Here is a 19,746-nt window from a genome sequence, read left to right as displayed (position 1 = left end):
GCTTTTTAGGCTTTTTATTGCCTCCATGACGCCCTCAAGATGTTCTTTTCAAGGCTGTTGTTGCTTTATTTCAACATCTTATCCGTTTATTTATTTTTTTACTTTCTTGAGAGCTCTCTTCTTGCTTTGGACATTGCTCTCTATGGGAGTTTCTTTCACGGCTTTGGTCCTCTCCTTTCTACTTTGGACATGACCATTTGGGAGGTATAGAGGGCCTTTGTTCTTAACTTTGCCGCCCTATGCTCAGCATGCCAACGCTTGTTATTGTATTTGCAAATGGTGCGCACCTCTCCACTTGCAACACCACGCATACACCACAAATCTGAGTCAACAGAGCAAAGCACTGGAGAGGACAGGCCTGCAAGTTCATCTGTTAATCTTCTCTCGCTGGATTCATTGCTCAACACCTGCTGACACCTCTAAACTCATGACTGTCATGGAGTCGGTGGAGGTTCCCTCACTGTTCTGTCCTTTATTTGTTTCTCTGGGTACCTTACTGACTTTGTGCATGCACGGCAGACCTTTAATTTTACTTGACGTGTACTTTGCCCATGATAGATTCAAATCCGTTGTATTTTAGAGAGCCACTGCCACCACAACACTCAAAGCTGATGTGCCTCAAGTTGATCCCACTAAAGCATCAAAGTCAGCTGCAGCAGCCACGGCTGCGGCTGGAAATGTGTCTGTTCAGGGGAAGAAAGAAGGAGCTAAACCAACACAAACGAAGGTAGATGTTCCAACAGGGCTGAAGTCCGTCTGATACTTTCATCCTGCGTATTTCCTATCTGTAGAATATTGATGCATCGAATATTTTCATGGTGCTCTGACTGAATAAAGCTCTACTGTGCCGTCAGATCCTGGTGACTTTGGGAAAATGTCCTTTAGTTTAAGAATATCATCAAATCTCACATTTCATATTCTCTCTGGAGTTATATTATCATGAAGATAAGTGAGGGACACTGATGAAGTCCACGTGTTGCATGCTCCATGATGTGGAAGTCTGTGTACTGATTCTGGATCTGTGTTGCAGGTGCAGGTGGAGGTTCCTCCCGCAGCAGCTAAAGGAGCCAAAGAGGTAAAGACGCACTGAAGCGGTCTGACTTTGATTTGAAAAGCATGTTGCTTGCTCGAGTGTGCTGAGCCGTGTTGCATGTGCAGGCGCCCGCTGTGGATCCATATGACGCCCTGGCCAGCATACTACCATCCACAGATCCTGTCGTACCCCCGCAGCCTGTATACACCGGGCCAGAGGTCAAAGAGGTACACTGTGTGCACGTGTGGTTGTGTGTGTGTAAATTGATTATAGATTGCACTGAGCTGCAGCATGGATCTGCTGTGATTAACCACGTGTGTGTTGCATGTGTCTCAGCATGACATCACCTCCACGAAGGGTCAGAAATGTGGAGAAAGAGACGACACGCTGCCTCCAGGCTACAGATTTGAAGATATGGTCAGTTTTTCCCCCCAAGTCTCCTCCTCGTCACCACTTATTCTGATTCACTAATTAGCTTTGCCGCATCGCCAGCCAAGTATGTTTTTTGCCCCACTGACAGACCTCTCTGTCAGCGTGTTTTTAGAGGGACTATTTCTTCAGGAGGAAGCGGTTCCTATGAAAACTGTTGACAGTCAGGCCTGTGGATTATCTAGAGTGATCAGCAAGTTTTGAAATGTCATTTTTTAGGGCTAAATAAAACTCATAAAACATTTATCTCCATTGTATTGTGACGGAGATGAATAGGGCTGAGTATCAAACACACATGTGGTACAAAATATATCCATAGTATTGAATCAAACAAACTGTCACGTACCATCAAAAGCCTGATCAGCTTCATAATCTAGTTTCTTTAGTCTTTGATCAGATACTTCCAGAATTAGATTAAGATTTTGACAATTCTATTTTTTTATTTTTATTTTTTCTATGTGGGCAGTTATTGCTGAATCCCATGTATAACATTGGCACTGAGATATTTAAAAATGATACTTTGAGCAGGAGAAAACTTGAAAAGCTGAACTGCCTAAATTGCCAGTTATCATCAGAGTAAGATAAGAGAATGTGTCAGAGATTTCAGAGTATTTATTGATGCTATGGCTCTCATGATATCACAAATTCACCACACGCCAAAAGAATCCATTAAATAAATACTATTGCAGTACCTATGGAGAATATGAACAAACTAAATAGCTATCAAAGCTCGTCAAGTTAATCTTTTATGTAGAGGGAGAGAGTCTCCAACCATAACTGTACAAAAGTGTACAAAAAGAGCAATTAGACTTAATGTCTAATGAAAGGGAAACTGGGTGGACCTCTTTTTCCTCTTCCCATCTTCTGCCTATGGCAAGTTTTCATGAAGGAAGACGAGCATGTTTAGTTTATCAGATTTCAAACTGGAGTGAACCACTGAATGTGCACATGCTATTATCACGTGCGTGTTATTGACATGTAGTATTTCATTTTTCAATATCGTGGTTATCGTCAACATCCCGAGTTGATGCTCTGAATTATTTGAGCTTTTAAATGTTCTTCTCTAGTCTAAAATGAACGTTTTCTTTTCTTTTCTAGCCTCCAGTTCCTGCAGATTATAAACCCAAGGATGTTCCTGTAAGTGAACAACACACATTTAGAGGAGTCACAACCTCTGCTACATTCTGCTAATTTGGATACAGATGCAGTTCATAGAGAGAGAGAGAGTCGCCCTTTAAACTCACTCGCACATTAAAAGCTAAAAGAAAGTGAGCACGCACTCGTCACAAACACACTCTGGAAGACGTTACCCCACCGTATGACCTGCTGCTTCCTCTAGAGTCGGGAATGTTGCACTGCGCTGGTGGGTGTTGTCTCAGCAAACTGCGCTGCACCCACCTTCTCAGTCCGAGCTCGCTGGCTCTTGTCCGACCAAACCTAAACACTTACGTAAATGTGTGCGCACATTGACACGCACGCATGTACGCACTCTCTGATACAGCTGTCACACACTTTGATGTCAACCCATATGCAAGTTTCCGTTTACTCACCGTCAACAGTTCGGTACATTTGCATCATAACCTGCTCACACTTTGTCACCTTGTCTTGTAAGTGGCATCTTTCCACCCAGATACTTTCCTCCAGTGTGACTTTTCAGTTTTAAGTTCTGATTTGCATCATATGTTTTCTAAATCAGAGCAGTTTTTTGTGTCAGCCGTAGCTTTAGTTTGAGTTTATTTGTGTTATTTTGTCTCGATGGAATGTGAGGGGTGTGCCTGTACTTTTTCTTCACTGTTGGTACATGCTGTCTGGTTTGCATTATTTTGCCCTTTTGTTTGCTTGTGACTTGATCAAATATGCCCTCTAGTGGAGGATGATGTGGCTGTCATTAAAGCTTTATTTGGAGTACTTTGATCAGATTCTGTCAGTGTATTGTGTTGTGATCTGGTGGTCATGCACCCTCTGTCTTTCATCTCAGAAACCATTGAGCACGGACGAGGCCCTGGATTCTCTTACAGCCGGTTTCATGTCTTCTGCCGCTCCAGCAGCGTCCAAGAAGCCAGAGGTGAGAGTCTTCAAGCATGTAGCACTCCGCTGCTAATCCACCCTCCAGCTTTACACCCCATTTACCCTCTAGACAAAAGTAAATACTTAAATGGTTGATGGTCCCAGCCTTTACACTTAAACTCTTGTATGAAACTGAGAGCCTAGCTTTGTGCTTTTTTTAGTAGTCTAACTAATCCCATCTTGTATTTGTCCAAATTGAATATATATATAGAAAAAGGACCGCGTTGAAACCGTCAGTGCCTCATCTGCTGGCCCTGCTAACTTTGCACCACCTCCTGTGAAGGTAAAGTACAACTTGAATGTCACTGTAGTGGTGTCTGACTGAAGGAGCTAAAAGTTTAATCGTCTAATGTCGTGTCTCTGTTGCAGCAGCCTCAAACCCCTGCAGCAGTTCCCCCTGTGGCCGTGTGTCCTGCTCCTCCTCTTGATAAAAAACCCAGGATGGAGAAAGCCTTGGATGATTTCTCTCTGGAGGCTGGACTTTCCTCTGCTCCTGTCACAGTACAGCAATCCCTTCTTTTCTTTCCTCTTGGCTAGTCAGATCTCTGTCTTTACGATCAGGATATTTCACTGTACTAAGTGAAATGTTGAACTACTTTGACAAAGCTACACCGAATGTCCTCTCTGTTGGTTGTTGTAGAAAGCCCCTGCAGTTCCTCCTGTTGCTGTGTGTCCTGCTCCTCCTGCTGATAAAAAACTGGGAACCAAAAAGGACACCAAGCCCAAGACTGATGACGTGAGGTTTACACGCGTGGACAAAACACTGCTTTATTTTCTTCTTATTTTTATAGTTAAAGTTGCAGTAGTAGTAACATTATTTCATTATAAATGTGGTAGAAGTGATTTGATCATTGCATCTCACTAACAATGTTTGACTGAACGGTTCCTTTTAAAAAAGTCTGAATCAAAAACAACCAATCAGGTTTAGCGAGCACATACTTACCCAATCGCAGCGACTTCACAGCGTTCACAGGCACTTATTATTTCAACCAAAGTTATAACTGCAGCTTTAAACAATATGTGAGAGATTAGCACACTTAACTTCTTTCCTCTCCTCAGGTTGGCCCTATATCTCTGGATGCTTTTAGTGCTCTTGGCGACATGTTACCAGCAGCAGAACCAAAACCTGAACCCCCCAAACTCAGACCTGAAGACATCGTCTCGGTAGGAGCACAATCACCCAAACTGTCTTCTTCTCATCGTGTCTCACAGACTGCGTATCTCCTCCCCCTAGAGACATCTGCTGGGAAATTCTCCACCAGACATGGTCCTAATTCCTCCTCTTTTCCTTTTCATAGGAGGACAAACACAAGGCGAAGAAGGGCGTGCGTGTAGGAGAGAGGGAGGACACACTTCCTCCAAACTACAGGTTTAAAGAGGAAGAACTCAAAAAACTCCCTGCTCCCAAACCCGAGGTGAGACCGGGACAAATTCGCTTTAAAGCTCTTAAAGAATCACTGTGATATAAACACTGTAATAGCTGCAGGATATTAATGTACTAAAACATGTCTCTCTCTGTCCTCCGTGTCCCTCCTCCTGCAGCCCACCATAGGCACTGGTGAGGCTCTGGACATTTTGTCTGGAGACTTGATGACCTCCTCAGCAGCTCCTGCTGCACAGGTACGCTGTGGATCTATCACTTGCAATACCAGGCAAAATAATACAAGCAGCGATGCGGTAGCCATTATTTCTTAACATGCCGTCTCTGTCGGTCCTTGTAGAAAGCCTCTGCAGGTCCCCCTGTTGCTGTGTGTCCTGCTCCTCCTGCTGATAAAAAAGCCAAGGCGAAGAAAGTCTCAGATGATTTCTCTCTGGAGGCTGGACTTTCTGCTTCTACTGCCAAGGTACAGCAATTCTCACATCCTACTGACATTTGACATAAAACCATAAATGGTAACCTCACGGTGGTGCTAGAGGAAGAGTCAAGAGATCGCCAAAGTCATTAGGATACAACATCTGGGAACCATGAATGCCTGTGCAAACTTTAGTGCTGACCCATGGTGTAGATGTTGAGACATTTCTCAGGATGAGTGAAAGCTTTGACCTGTTGATGGTGTTAGAAAAATAGTCTGGCTATCACCAAAAAACCATTTACATGACAGACATAGACTCAATATGCTTCAAAATAAATGCATGACAAAAATATGAAAAAATAAGACATATAACATGTAAGAAGGCCATAAATGTAAAGTTTAAAGCTGTTGTCTGTTGTCTGGTGTAGAAAGTCGAATCCTCTGCAGTTCCCCCTGTGGCTGTGTGTCCTGCTGCTCCAAAAGTAGAGAAAACTGCCGCTAAGAAGGACGCTGTTGACAGCAAGCCCAAGGCTGATCTGGTGAGACACAGAAAACTTACAGGCTTAGTTCCCTGATTTCTTTTCAGTTCAAGTTAAACTATAAACCTCTGACAGATCAGTAGAGCACACTCTCCTGTCCTCTCCTCAGGGCGATGCTTTTTCTCTGGACGCTCTCAGCGCTCTTGGCGACACGTTGCCGACAGACAAACCAAAACCTGAGGAGCCCAAAGTCAGACCTCAGGACATCGTCTCGGTAGGAGCACAGAGTTCGCAGCTTTTGATTCCAGAGAGCCTCGTGCTGTCCTCCACACAGAAACGCTCACCGGGTACTATCATGTCCACCTTTTCTTCTTTTTATAGGAGGACAAACACAAGAAGGAGAAGGGTGTGCGGGTGGGAGAGAGGGAGGACACACTTCCTCCAGACTACAGGTTCAAGGAGGATGAACTTAAAAAACTACCTGCTCCCAAACCTGAGGTGCGGCTGGGACAAGTTAAAACGAGTCGTGTTTAACTCTTGTTTAAACGACCTACCAACACTTATTGCATGATATTGATGGATGCGTCTCTGTCCCGTCCTCCTGCAGCCCACCATGGGCACTGGTGAGGCTCTGGACATTTTGTCAGGGGACTTGATGACCTCCTCAGTAGCTCCTGCTGTCCAGGCTCCTGTGCCCCCCCCCTCAGCTCCTCCTGCACAGGTACACTGTGGATGTGTTAGCGGCATCTGTAGCCACTAAGATGTACTGTGTGGAGATTTTGTGACTTGAACTAAATCTTCCGCCTCTCAAAGCTACTGATGTGTGTGAATGTGTGTGTGTTTTGTCATTTTGTCCTTCCGTACTGTGTGTGTCTCCTTACTGAATTAACAGAATAAATGGACGTAACTGGGTTTTGTCCGCTGTGTGTGCCTGTCCAGGCTTTCTCTGCTGTACCATGTCTTGTTTTCATGTCCCACTGTATGTCCCTGTGCTTCCGCAGAAAACGGTTTGTCCTCTGGAGGAGCCGAGCACAGTTGATGTCATCGCTGCACAAACACAACAAGCGAAACCCAAGACTGATCAGGTACTGGCTCTTTTTCCTGAAATGCTTAAATTTTTTTTCTTTGGAGTGTATAGCTAAAAAAGTTAATTCTATAATTACTTTACCTTCTTGTTGCCTTGTACTTTCTTTCTGTTTTTCATTTTTTTGGGACCATTAAGCTATGTCTCATTATCAAAACTGCCACAGCCAAATGATGCGCTTCCTCTCCCGTCCTCTCCTCAGGGTGCGGCCATGTCCCTGGATGCTCTCAGCGCCCTCGGTGACATGTTGGCAGCAGATGAGCCGACACCTGAACCCTCCGAACTCAGACCTGAGGACATCGTCTTGGTATGAAACACACGTGCACACACAAAAAGCTCACTCAGCAAACACACACTGTTGTCTGGCTTCATCTACAACATTTTGTTGGTTTAAAATCAGCAATAGATAATAATAATGTTCCCACCAGGTAATGTTTTTTTGTTTTCATAGGAGGACAAATTCAAGAAGGAGAAGGGTGTGCGTGTTGGAGAGAGGGAGGACACACTTCATCCAGATTACAGGTTTAACAAGGACGAACTCAAAAAACTGCCTGCTCCAAAACCTGAGGTGAGACGGAGACGTAGATCAAAATGCTATGAAGTTCCTCTTCAGCAAAGAATATTTTACACTTTGGATATAAAAAATTCTAAAAAAAGATCTCACCCATGTTTCTCCTTAAAACAGCGTCTCATGCATACACATTGATCCTCATCATGTCCCTCCTCCTGCAGGTCACCATGGGCACTGGTGAGGCTCTGGATATTCTGTCTGGAGACTTTTTGTCCTCCTCAGCAGCTCCTGCAGTCCAGGCTCCTGTTGTCACCCCCTCGGCTCCTCCTGCACAGGTACTCTGTGGATCTATCACCATTTACTGCAGCCCTGAATAACACAAAGTGATGCACAGATACCTCTTTACAACACTAAAGTCCCATAGAAGTAGTGATGATGTAATGATTTGAAATTCAGATTCCTACACAGATTTTTTTACTCTTTACTCCGTCGCTCCCCCAGCCCTGTGCAGACTTCGCTCTAGACGCCTTGGCAGGAGACTTTGTCGCCGCCACTGCTGCTCCAGCAGTGAAGTCTGCTGTTTGTGTTCCCACAGAAGCTGCTTCAGAGGTAACCAAGTACAGTCCAAAGCCTTTTTGGACTACGGATCTCTAAAACCCTTGAGCTAAGAGTGAGAATCTCTCTGTCTGTTTGTGAACTCAGCTGCCAGCGGAGGCAGACGGCGCCCTGGATGCTCTGTCGGACACCCTGAAGGATATCACACCCGCCCCTCAGCCCGCCCCGGTTCCTGCCAAGGACATTGTCAAGGTAGTTAGCACACATCAAGAGCACAGTATGGCAGAGAATACGTTTAATTCCAGAAAAGTCACCTCAGCTGTCCTGATGCGTTGCAGGAGAAGAAGATCAATGAAGAGAGGCTGATTAAAATGGGAGAGAGAGACGACACGCTGCCAGAGAAGTATCGATCCACCGAGGAAGATCTTAAAGTAAACTCACATCTGTCGTCGTGTGTCATGTGTTTTATTGCTGCAACATGTGGCCGATAAGGAGCATGTGATTTTTGTTTTTTAATCAAAAGACTAAATTAGTTTAATGTGTTAATTCACATTCATATAATCTCGTTTCCACACTTTGAATCTGGACAAAAATACTGTGGGATGGTGTTGATTTGAATGTTCGTGCTTATTTGCAGTATGTGGTGATTTTACTGTGTATCTAATGTTCATTAATTTTATTTTAAAGAAAATGGCTGAAGCAAAGCCAAATGCAGATGCAGCATCCAAGGAGGTAAAACTGCACACACACTCACAGACGATCACAGTAGACAGACGAGCACTTTAAAATGATACAGATCTGTGTACAACATGCAGATGCAGTTTGATTTCCTGTCTTTCTCTGCTCTCTACAAGACTATGGATGATAAAACAGCGTTGGACCTGCTGTCCGGTGACTTCTCTGCTGCTCCCATGTCCGCTGCACCGGCCTCATCATCTGCCGCCACAGCAGAGCTGGAGCCTCCTGTGCTGGACTCAGATCCCCTGAAGGTAGCACAGAGAATACACTGCAAAACTTACAGCACCTCCTTATAGGACACATTTGAGCTTTAGTTAATTATTTTAGCGCAACAACTCAGCCAATCAATCAGGATTAAGATGAGATAAGATAAGATATTCCTTTAATTTACAATGTAACAGCAGAGGAGGATATATAAAACAAAATATGTACAGTTAAGACAGAGGAAGTATAAAAATAGAAACAATACAATATACATAGGGGGAATATAAAAAATATATTATCTGTCTTTGGATTCTCTGCTGATTAAGGTTTTTAATGCCACATTTACTAACACCAGGATGTTAAAACAGCCTGCGTAATATTTATTGTTGCACCTCGAGATTCATTCATCTATTCAACCCTTATTTACATCTCGGGGGATCGATTCAATGATGTCAAGAGAACTTATTAATTATAACGGAATGAATACACACAAAAAATAATGAAAAACAAACAACAAAACAGCTAAAAACACTCACATTCAAGAGCAATCGTGACATTTGTGTTAAGTTTCAATTGAAAGTTGCGAGCTGGACATTTATTGTTGTTCATTTCTTGTTGGAAATTCGAATTTAAACTACTGCAGGCGACTGCACATGGATTCTTTATGGGCTGATAACATTTGATATGTTTGTTAATCATTTATTTATTTATTCATATTCTCTCTCAGCCAATGGCCGGTTCTGTCCTAGCCTCCCTGTCCGACACCCTGCTCCCAGACGCCCCAGAGTTCAAATCTAAATCGGACAAACCAAAGGTAAGAAGAAGAAGTGGAGATCAGGATGTAGGATCTCTGCGTCAGATGACATTACTGATGAGTAACACAGGACCAAATGTAAATGAGTGCAAATGAGTTTGGAAAACCTGCTATTGACCAGCGACACATCGTATTTACTGATGTTACACACTTTTAATCACATCTCCACATGGCGCCCTCTGTAGGCCGTTTACTAGTACTTACTGTATCGTGGTCACCTCGTCGCACAGCAAGGCTGAGATGTTGAGCTTAACCAGGGTGTCAACTTTGTTACAGGGGAAGAGCAAGTCAAAGTCAAGGTCTAAAGTAAGTAACCTGCATGCTGCATGAAGGCCTAAATGAAGCTGGATATGAACCATAATGATCAAAATGAATCTGTGTCCTTACAATTGATCCAAAAACAACAGTCTCCCTCAGTGGAGCTGCACAAAGCTGCATATGATGCACCCTCCTGTCTCTGCTTCGCCTCAAGTTAATTAATGATTACATTATATCTGTATTGCATGCAAAGGCACTGCTTCTTCTTTTCCTTTTTTTACATATATACATATTTTAAAATGTTACCCTTGTATTTCAGAAACATCATGCAGAGGAGCAATCTGCTGCTGACCAGCTATCAGCTCAGCTAAGCTCCGACGTTGTGCCGACATCTACAAAGAAGGGAGGCAAGAGCTAGACCACTCTGTAAGTTCTGTTCTAATTTTTATGCACAATTTTACCTTACAAAAGATACAACATGAGGAGGACAAACATCCACATCTTGACTGCTAAATGTGTCTCGTGTCGCAGGTTGTCGGTGCAGTTTGTCCTCCGGGCCGTGAGGACGCATCAGTGAGGGAGCTGCTCTCTGGAGAATGATGTTTCTATTTTTCTAAATCATCAAGAATGTATACTGGATGAAAGACAAACCTAGACACAACCATAACACCTACACACACACACACACACACACACACACACACACACACACACACCTCTCTCTGCGTGCAGCGCCTTGCTTGCTCGGTTTCACATGTTTATAAGGATGAGAAACTTTTGGTTTCTGTCTTTGGAGAAAAATGAGAGCGAGACTTTAAAAACAAGATGGAGAATGAAAGAATGAGCGATGAATAGACTGAGAAAGGAGCTGTGAGGAAAGAACGAGTTAAAGTCAAGTGTAAATTTGTCAGTTGTTGTGTTGAGTCCTGCATTTACATCTCAGCTGACACTTTGTGTTACTCCAGTGGCACTAATATCACAGCGTACCGCTCATCTAAGCCCGGTGGTGCTGTGATGTTGGTTGGAGCAGTGGTGACTGTCAGCTTGTGTGTGGGAGCAGTACGGAGTGGGTGTATAGTATCGGGAAGTTTGTGCAATGTTGATATACACAGAAAAGCCAAGGTTTTTTTATCATAATGTGGTCAGATGCCATTAAGACACTAGTGTACAGCTTAGTTCGCTTATATTTTGGACAACACATCGTTTACATTGTTAAATATGTGGGAGATTCCCAGGAGGTGTTCTGCTTAATTCTGTATCCGACAGCTTCTTGCAAATGCCTCTGATTTTCTGGTCTTTTGTATGTTTTTGGAGTTGTAAAAAACACAATCCTGGTGTCCAGAAGTGCACTTAGTGAACTGAGGTGTTTACAAGCTTTATTAACTGCCCTTGTTTGTATACTGTAAAAAAAAAAAATGAAAAAAGAAGATGCTCTCCATAAGACAACACTGTATAATTTAGAATCTGTAAAGTCAAATATCAATATCCCCAAGTTTTATTTTTCATGTCAAAGGTTTTGTGTGGGTGTGAGTCAAAAGATATGAGAGCTATTTTAGATGTGGGAATACTAATTGAATAAAGAAATCGAATGATTTGAACGGTGGTGTAGACTTTCGTTTCTATGATTTTCTGTCTAAAATGAGAAATAAAAACCTACATGAGCTGCCTTAATGTGTGGGGAAACAGCGACGTGTCGCAGCAAATCAATAAACACTGTTTTCTTAAAGTGGGAAGGGAAATGTGTATTAAAGTGAACAGACTCTCCTCTGAAAGTGTGTTTCTCTGCTCCTGACTTAGTGGTTTTTCTCTCTACCTACAGTTGTTGCAGCCCACTTCCTTTTCACTCGGGGGGGGGGCTCACAGCAAAGCTGTAAAACTTTCTGTGCCGAGACCCTGAATGACTGATGGAGATGCAAACGAGTGGGTTTGCTGTGTGAAAAGGAGATAAAGTGACAAATATAAATAAAGACAAATACAGTGAATTGCAGCAGAGAAAGAAACGTTTGTCTGTGTGGTATTATATTTGATTTATTCATAACAATAAACAGTGGGACAATTCCAATATATTGTACATCTGATTTTCTAAAGTAAAAATAATTTGTTCCTCATTACTTGGTGTACAGAAATTTAAAAATGACAAGAAATGCTACTTTTGAGAAATTAATAAAACAAAATTAACAAAGAAAATAACAAAAGCTAAAGGACAGTGCAGGATAAGTAAGAAAAAACTTTCAGAAGTACAGACAGTAATTGTAAATTAAAGTGAAATCTATATAAAGGCTAAAATAATTCTTACAATGTTTGCACACATTTCAAGAGTAAAATGAATATGAATCATTAATATTCTCAGGACTTCAGTGGTTTCAATTACCTTCAACATTCATGGAATTTGGATAAATATAGACATTTCAAATCACATTATTTCATCAAAAGAGTTCAATCTGTAGGTGACAGTGCAGAGCCATCAAAACACAGTGCAGTTAAAACAAAGTATTCGATGCGTTAAACTAAACACTTGCAAATGATGAAAGCCCTTTAAGTTGGCGGCAAAATATCCAGATTAAGCGTGTCTGTTGGTCATCATCATCTTTTCAGGAGGCATCATCCGTGGCCTATATGAGATGAATAAGATATTAAAAAAATAATTATAGTGATAATTAAAAGCTGATTTCAGCGACTCAGTGTGGTCGCAATCAAATCAAAATGGAAGCAAGGCCGCGGCGAGGACATGTCTTTTGTTTGTTTTAACAACAAGGAAGGAATTATATCATTATTATAATTCTATTATTATATATATAAATATTTACACTGTTGCCCATAAAGTTGGAATAATTGTTCAATACCCCCAATTTTGTTAAAGCCTGAATACACAGTTTGCAAAGGTTAATTGTGGTTTAATAATAACTTAATCAATAACTTTATCAATAAAGTTGAGAAGATATGCACTTTATTTATGAAGAATAAATCACATTGTCACAGTCATTTCATGAGAAGAGGTAAAAAACATTTTATTCCAACTTTATGGGCAACAGTGTATTTAGCCTCAGTATGTTTCAACTTCTACAACACACCCGAGACAACATCTATTGACTACATTCTGTGTGAAAAAGGCTTTGAAACAGCTTTTAGAAATAAAACTGAAACACCGCTTTTAATTTCCTAATGATTTCCTGGCTACTGAGTATGAGAAAGAGCACTAATTACAGGGACAAAACTCAGACAATAATTAAAGGAAGTTGATCATTCTTAGAGTAATTCCCTTGCCTGCCTTATTTAATTCAAACTTACAAATATCACTGAACAACAAATTTAGTGGGGTGGTGGGGCCTTGGATAATGACCTCAGTATTTGTAAAATACTGTCTGGGGCCCTAAATGGAAAGACAAAATGAGATTAAAGGAAAAATAAATAAATTACTTACTTTCTTTTGTGATGGTGTGGGCATCTTCTTGTCCTCATTTCTGCAGCAAATCAAAAAAAAAGAAGAAAAGAAAAAATGTTGATGTTGAAATCAAAAAAGGAACATCTGAATGGATTTTTAATGATATTTTTCAGCTGTTCCTTTTGGTTCCTCAAGCTCTCAGGTGCACTTACTGTTGCAGCACACAATGGTGAATATGAGGAGCAGAAGAAGAAGGCCGCAGCCGCCGGCCAGTGGGATCAGTAGGAGAGTGCAAAACGAGAAAAGACTGGGTTCCTCTGCAAAACATGAGCTCATTTACCACCTGTGTCTCCTCACAGCATTACAAACACGGAGATGATCAGGACTCGCTGCGCTCTAGTTGTGATTTGGAACATTTACCTGTCGTGTAGTTGGTTTTACAAAAGCATGGCTGGGCGGTTGTGCACGGATCTGGTTTGGCGGCGGTGGTCACTGGTGCGCTTATTATTGCCACTTTTTCTTAAGAGAGGGGAAAGATGGGATCGGCTGTAAAACTGAAAATCCATCAAATCGTCGCAAGATCAAATTCAGAGAACCAAACTCACCTCCGGCCAGTCGAGTTACTTTGCCAAATTTCAGTTCATTACCCTTGTACAGACCCGCACAGCTGTAAGTGCCGCTGTCACGAGCTTTGTTGAATGATGCCAACGTTAAGATGTTCTGTGAAATCTTGTCATGGTTGAAGGTGGAAGGGATGTTGGCTGACATTGACTTTAATATGCCATAGGTGCTGAAGGATGCAATGAATTCTAGGCCAGAGTTTTCCAGCACTCGAAACCACACGATCATGGTGCCCTTTTCACTGGGAACACAGTTGATATCAACCGACTGCCCCTCCTTCACAGTTATGTCCTCTCCAGCCCCTGATGTCATCTCTAAAACATACAATAAAATGGGAGAAGTAATATCATTTATCACTAAACAGCAAAAGACTGAGAAGCAGACCAGAGAGCACTTTAAAGCTGCCACACACATCAGAAAAATTTTGTTTAAACTTACTTTGATAAAACACCAGAATCGCCAGAATTTGAATCCACTTTTGGTCCATTTTAATCCTGCAGAAGGCAATAGCTGCTAAACATGTCTTTGTGGTGTTTTGCTGGAGTCTGCTAAGAGATAATTCAGTGAGATATCAAACCACGCCCCACCTGTAACCTTCTTCTCTGCTCTGTCAAATGGGATCATTGCAGCAGAGTGCTGCAATGATCTACAGCAGGGTCGTGGTCTGCATGATGCTTTTGAAGTGGAGCCCACTGATCTGCACTTTACACCTCTGCCTCTGGTTTGAACACCATTGACAAGATACTGGCACACACACGCAGCAGTGCGCTGTGTGTAGGCTGAAGGTAGGAAGTGTACAAACTGCACGCCGAGCGCTTGCTTTTAAGTCTGTGTATCAGCCCACCTTATACAAACACTGTTTATACACAAATCAAATGGTGAATGTCAAGAGACTCGTCTTCAAACCCAATGGGGGGGGGCAAACATCTGCCCTGCTGCAGTGCCGCTGAGCAAGAATCTCAGGCAGCCTTTGACCTTCTACGGCCCTCCTCTATCACAGAGGAGCTATCATAGAGGAGCGATAATACCCTCTGGATCACCGAATAATGGCCTTTTGTTGATCTTCATGGTGCAATTACTTCCTGAAGCTGCAAATTGAATGCATCTGAGCAGAGTTATAGAAGAAATAGAGGCGTCACGGCGGCTGATGGGTGTTAAAAGACTCACACCACTTAAGTTAAGTGTTCCCAACATGTATCTGACCACTACACAAAAGTAACACCAGTTAAGGGACATGAAAGGTAAACAAACACAACATATCTGTAACCACATGCCCTCAGTTCACCCCCCCCGTCTGAAGAGAGAGGTTATATTTTCCGTGACGTTCGTCCCTCCCTGACTGCTGCTGCGAGTGGTTTGGTTTCCTGGTTCAGTAGAGGAAAGTGTCAGCAGACAAAAGGCAGAGTTGGACTTCAGGACATGGTCAAAACCTGAGCAGCTTCAAGTGGTCTCTAACCTCACTCTGTTCTCTGTTCTCCAGGCCTCCACCTGCTAGTTCTGGGTTAAGGTTTTATATTGTGTTAACACCCAGGCCACTCATTCACACAATGCTTTTGCAACTGCTGCTTGCTGGTGTGTTCTATTTTAGCATAGGTAAATAACACATTTTACTCTAAACCTTTATTTATGTGTGACTATTGACTACTGCTGCTGAGATCGCGCCGATATACATCATTAAAATAAACCAAGTCAGACTGTAGCATCACCTCCAGTGATGAATTAGAAAACGTTTTCATCGGTGTTGCTTAGCCAACGTTGTGTTGGTGGAGCAAGGTGACGATTTTGACTGCTAGATGGCAGCAAAAGCAGGATTTGGAGCTCTAGTAGTGTTTAAACAGTTTATGACCGAATCATGAGTCATAAAACAGCTTCTACTCTCTATTCCAAATGAACATGCACAAGGCGTTGAGGGTCTAACAATGATGATTGATCTACACTGTGAGTAAAAGTCAGCTTGCTGCTTTAATTCTAACAAGTACTTTTGAAAACATGTCTCCTGTAGGTCGCCAAAACTTTATGGACGGGAAATCCAAAATTACAGGACTGTTCTTTTGGGATATCAGTGAGCTACTGGATGGATTACATAACAGACATGTTTTAAACCTGTCTGATGGGCCGTGCAAAGCTGCACTGAACTGGTGAGTAAAAATGTTACCATGACCAATAAGCATGATGACAAACTGTAAATAAGATCCAGGCCTTTTCTATAACAACAAAGGACATAGCACATAGCCTCACAACAAGTAAGGCTCATGACACGTGTCAGATCCGCGTCTATTACCGCCTCACGGCAGGTGACGAACAGCTCTCCGTTACAAGGTAGCTCTCCTCTTAATGATCCGGGCACTTGGTGTATTAGCTAGGATAGAATTTAAAGAGCTTGTTAGGTCCTAAGGGCCTGTTGCTTTGCTGAGACTAGGGATACCTATTATGAGTCCACTGATGTTAAAACATTATAACCTTTACTTTATATCCTAGGAATACCTAAAAAGCTCAATGTCCACAATTTATCTTTAAATGCAGGTATTCTAATTTTATTGCAAAACATAGCAGGGAAAGGCGTACAGCTTTAAATTAATTAACAAACACATGTTTGGTAATTGATTCAATACTAAAATTATTAATCTAAAAGTTAACTTAACTGATCTTGACTGATGTCTCCTTGATGGTTGAATTTTAATCTGGGGAAGGAGAATAGGGAGATCCTTCGGCCGTGGATCTCTCCTTCCCTGCAGCGCCCTGGATGTCAGGATGAAATACCCAACTTTGTCCAAAGTATGGTGTTTTCACCAGTCCATCCTTTGCTGCAGATTGAGCAAAAGGGTCTCCGCGAGTCGAAAACCCCCCCGGCCAAAGGGAAGTGGATATTCACAAAGTCCCTTTTTCTGTGGTGTTGCTCAAAATCTCACTTCTTGAATAGATTATTCCTAAATCAGCTGAGGTACCTCAAAGACTGACCAAGAGCTTCCTCTTTTCATGCTCGTTTTATGTTTTAGTCTCAACTGCCTCCAAGCAGTTTGTTTCGTATTAAGTTATTATCCTCATAAGGTTTAAGGTGTTTCCCGTAAGTTACTGTTAAGAAGAGGAACTCAGTCTGTGGAGTTCTTCAAAATCTCCCTTCCCTGGAGGCATCAGTTTGAGCACCAACTGTGATTACTGATTATGCTTAATCATTCTCTTGTGTCACATACATTTCCTGATTCAGTATTATAACACTTTGTCTTCCTTTCACCTCTCTACTGTCAAATCATACAATGATCTAAAACATTTCCATTACACAAATCATCAGTACATTTCTTTACTCTTTTTAGTATTAACCTTTACTTATTTCATGATTATTAATCATCACATTTGTAAAATACTTCATCTCTTATGAATCACTTATTAATTTGATCCTTTATAACACAAATCATTCATTTGTACTTCATGTATTCTGCTTTCACTCACTTCATCCCCGATTGCAACATGACACTTTGCTGTTATCATGAATCACTCAGTCCACAGAGGCCTAAAAGCCTCAAGAACAGTTCTGGGCAGTGAGGGGATTCATCTTTACTTGACACACCTCGAACCTCGCTTCATGCGAAAGCTTGTGAAACTATCAACAATCGACCTAGAGAGCTTCAGCAGCTGTGGCGCAACTCGGGGCCCGTTCTATTTCCTGCTCAGGGATGGAAAGTTAATGCAGCGATTTAGTAATGGGCTCTTTTGTGGGCGATTCATCTGTTCCATGGGTGGGAGGAAAGATGCAGGAGGCAGAGTATTGTGCCTCTTACTGTACAGCAATTTCTCCACCCTGTCACATCGTTTCCTCAAAATGTAGATGCTTATCATTGACTTAACTTTGCTTTTTGTTTTCACTACTTTGACATTTGTTTCAAATGAAAGGCTGATGGAAACGAGGGTCGGGTTTTGAGTAAGCAGGGGATTCTGTTGATGCTTCGTGTTAGAGGGGAAGAGCTCTCAGTTAGCCCACTTCACCTTTCCATTCCTCTGTTTCAGAGTTGAGTCACGCACAAGCACACCTGCATGGGCTTCCCTATCTTAGTCACACAGGGGGTCTCCAACCTGAAACTTACATCCGTGTGTGTGTGTGTGTGTGTGTGTGTGTGGTGGGTGACCAGGGGAAGCCGGTGAGAAAGAGAGTACCCCATGCAGTAGCACTGCATAACTTTAGCATTCAAATCGAGTCAGAAGAGACGTCTTTACACTCTGAAAATAGCGGCACTATCGATGCCAGTGAATCAACATCAACACCAGCTGCTTGTTCACCTGTTGGCTCACCTGTTGCTCTGCCCTGTTGCTGTACTGGCAGTTCCAGGCAATGTGGGATACGGAAACCAGGAGCAACATGAAGAGTAAGTAGAAATGGAGAGTTCGGAAATGGAGGAACTGAGCACATGCAAATGCCCGAACACACACGGGCATGTGTGCTCATTACTCCTCATGTTACTGACACTTCCTGTTAGGATCGTCTATGTGGTTGTCTATTGTTTTGGAAAGTCATTTCTGCTTTTGGTAAGAGAGCTGGAATCAGGCCAGCCTAATTGGGAATTTTATGCTTGATATTCAAAATGTGACAAGTAATAGATGGACGAAGTGAATATCATTCACTGTTGCATCGTACGTGAAGACTCTCAGCCAGTGGACTCAGTCTTGTTCAGTTTGAGACTTTCAATGTTAAATTAGATAACATGAGACAAATTTAACTTCAGCTTCACCACAAGTAGCCTCACGTCATGGTATTTGTAAGATTCGACACATTTGAAATCAAAAATTCTTTCCATTTGTGACTGACTTCATATAATGCCGTGTAGTCTAGTAGCATCGTTTGAGTGTAATGGATTGAAATGCTAAACTGCTGTTAAAGCTGCATTACAGAAATGATCCCTCTCACTCGCTCTCACATGCTGTATATTAGTCTCTTAGATAAATATTATTTTTGACATTTAATGAGAAATGAGCCTTTTCCAATGTTTGTGTGTTTGTTGTATTGTAGCAACAGAAACTGAAATAAAAAAAATGTTTACAGTAAAATGTACTCACATCTTTTTTTACATTGTTTGTCTGAGATTGTTTGTCAGATTATATTCAGTGGAAATGATGACAGAAAATTACAAGCCACATTTTAAACCCTTAAAAACGGATGTCAGCATATATAAGTGTTTCTCTCTCTTCAAGAATTTAGAATATGATTTAATGTGATTATAATAATATATAATGTACTGTGTGTAGTAAAACAATGTCAGTGTGGTATATATTTTCAAGAAGAAGGTGCAGGATACACTAAAGAAAAAGACTGTAGTTCGCCGTGTTTGCATGTATTTTCATTTTAACAGTCTCTCGTGTTTTAAGTGTACACACATCTGTTTGTATTAGACATCCTACAAATCTGCTGCAGCCATCTGCATTCATTCATGTTTCCTGGAACTGATGAACATGAATAAACAATTTCCTCAAACGCCGACACACAGTGATAATGATGTACTGTACACAGTTAGTTTATTATAATTATTATTATTATAAGATTAAAGGTGTTCCCTGTCATAAATCCTACATTCAGTTTTACAGATGTTTCAGTTCAACATTATTTCTCTTTTTTTCTCTTGTGGTGCTGTTTCTATTAAAGACGCATCAAAATGTAATCTTGGTCTACTTTTTGATTTTTTATGTGGTTCAACACAGGCAGCAGTGTATCTTACTTCTACCAGCGTTACCTGCTATTTGACTACACCCCCCATCCACACACACACACACACACACACACACACACACACG

At 41.8% G+C, this 19,746-nt stretch overlaps 2 protein-coding genes across 11 annotated transcripts in view; one reads left to right on the top strand and one right to left on the bottom strand.

Moving 5' to 3' along the window:
- The window catches only part of cast (calpastatin), a 35,589-nt gene extending 23,624 nt beyond the window's left edge, over positions 1 to 11,965 (top strand). For 4 of the 9 annotated variants that reach the window (XM_070839029.1, XM_070839020.1, XM_070839054.1 and 1 more), the window contains 29 exons: positions 1,031 to 1,075; positions 1,159 to 1,260; positions 1,370 to 1,450; positions 2,561 to 2,599; positions 3,441 to 3,527; positions 3,741 to 3,812; positions 3,899 to 4,030; positions 4,170 to 4,265; positions 4,589 to 4,693; positions 4,828 to 4,944; positions 5,072 to 5,149; positions 5,251 to 5,373; positions 5,751 to 5,861; positions 5,971 to 6,075; positions 6,183 to 6,299; positions 6,409 to 6,522; positions 6,803 to 6,886; positions 7,088 to 7,192; positions 7,337 to 7,453; positions 7,618 to 7,731; positions 7,898 to 8,005; positions 8,099 to 8,203; positions 8,290 to 8,382; positions 8,639 to 8,683; positions 8,806 to 8,940; positions 9,621 to 9,707; positions 9,984 to 10,013; positions 10,285 to 10,391; positions 10,497 to 11,965. In XM_070839029.1, the coding sequence (XP_070695130.1) occupies positions 1,031 to 1,075; positions 1,159 to 1,260; positions 1,370 to 1,450; positions 2,561 to 2,599; positions 3,441 to 3,527; positions 3,741 to 3,812; positions 3,899 to 4,030; positions 4,170 to 4,265; positions 4,589 to 4,693; positions 4,828 to 4,944; positions 5,072 to 5,149; positions 5,251 to 5,373; positions 5,751 to 5,861; positions 5,971 to 6,075; positions 6,183 to 6,299; positions 6,409 to 6,522; positions 6,803 to 6,886; positions 7,088 to 7,192; positions 7,337 to 7,453; positions 7,618 to 7,731; positions 7,898 to 8,005; positions 8,099 to 8,203; positions 8,290 to 8,382; positions 8,639 to 8,683; positions 8,806 to 8,940; positions 9,621 to 9,707; positions 9,984 to 10,013; positions 10,285 to 10,383 (2,646 nt within the window). In that variant the 3' untranslated portion in view covers positions 10,384 to 10,391; positions 10,497 to 11,965. Of the gene's footprint in view, positions 1 to 580; positions 728 to 1,030; positions 1,076 to 1,158; positions 1,261 to 1,369; positions 1,451 to 2,560; positions 2,600 to 3,440; positions 3,528 to 3,740; positions 3,813 to 3,898; positions 4,031 to 4,169; positions 4,266 to 4,588; positions 4,694 to 4,827; positions 4,945 to 5,071; positions 5,150 to 5,250; positions 5,374 to 5,750; positions 5,862 to 5,970; positions 6,076 to 6,182; positions 6,300 to 6,408; positions 6,523 to 6,802; positions 6,887 to 7,087; positions 7,193 to 7,336; positions 7,454 to 7,617; positions 7,732 to 7,897; positions 8,006 to 8,098; positions 8,204 to 8,289; positions 8,383 to 8,638; positions 8,684 to 8,805; positions 8,941 to 9,620; positions 9,708 to 9,983; positions 10,014 to 10,284; positions 10,392 to 10,496 lie in introns of all 9 variants that reach the window. The other 5 variants (XM_070839063.1, XM_070839045.1, XM_070839071.1 and 2 more) reach the window with 2 other exon arrangements.
- Positions 11,966 to 11,982: 17 nt separating this feature from the next.
- cd8a (CD8a molecule) lies at positions 11,983 to 14,775 on the bottom strand. 2 transcript variants are annotated; one of them, XM_070839160.1, is made up of 7 exons: positions 14,556 to 14,775; positions 14,407 to 14,462; positions 13,953 to 14,282; positions 13,768 to 13,866; positions 13,560 to 13,664; positions 13,387 to 13,426; positions 11,983 to 12,577 (listed from the first exon to the last, which is right to left on the bottom strand). In XM_070839160.1, exons 2-7 carry the CDS (start codon positions 14,453 to 14,455, stop codon positions 12,526 to 12,528), a joined length of 675 nt encoding a protein of 224 aa, XP_070695261.1. In that variant the 5' UTR covers positions 14,456 to 14,462; positions 14,556 to 14,775; the 3' UTR covers positions 11,983 to 12,525. The 2 variants fall into 2 exon arrangements, with proteins under 2 accessions (XP_070695261.1, XP_070695252.1); XM_070839151.1 differs by having other exon boundaries at positions 14,407 to 14,775.
- Between the last annotated feature and the right edge of the window lie 4,971 nt (positions 14,776 to 19,746).

This window comes from Pempheris klunzingeri, chromosome 2 (genome assembly GCF_042242105.1).
Source record: "Pempheris klunzingeri isolate RE-2024b chromosome 2, fPemKlu1.hap1, whole genome shotgun sequence".
Lineage (NCBI taxonomy): Eukaryota > Metazoa > Chordata > Actinopteri > Acropomatiformes > Pempheridae > Pempheris > Pempheris klunzingeri.
The sequence above is the reverse complement of the archived record's forward strand: the minus strand, read 5'-3'. Positions and strand labels throughout refer to the sequence as shown.

Excerpts from the sequence above, each read along its gene's own strand:
- cd8a (XM_070839151.1), bottom strand. The coding sequence starts at position 14,455 with ATGGACCAAAAGTGGATTCAAATTCTGGCGATTCTGGTGTTTTATCAA. Across the intron at positions 14,283-14,406 it reads GATTCTGGTGTTTTATCAAA|AGATGACATCAGGGGCTGGA; the intron begins GTAAGTTTAAAC and ends TGTATGTTTTAG. Across the intron at positions 12,578-13,386 it reads CCACACCATCACAAAAGAAA|GCCACGGATGATGCCTCCTG; the intron begins GTAAGTAATTTA and ends CATCTCATATAG.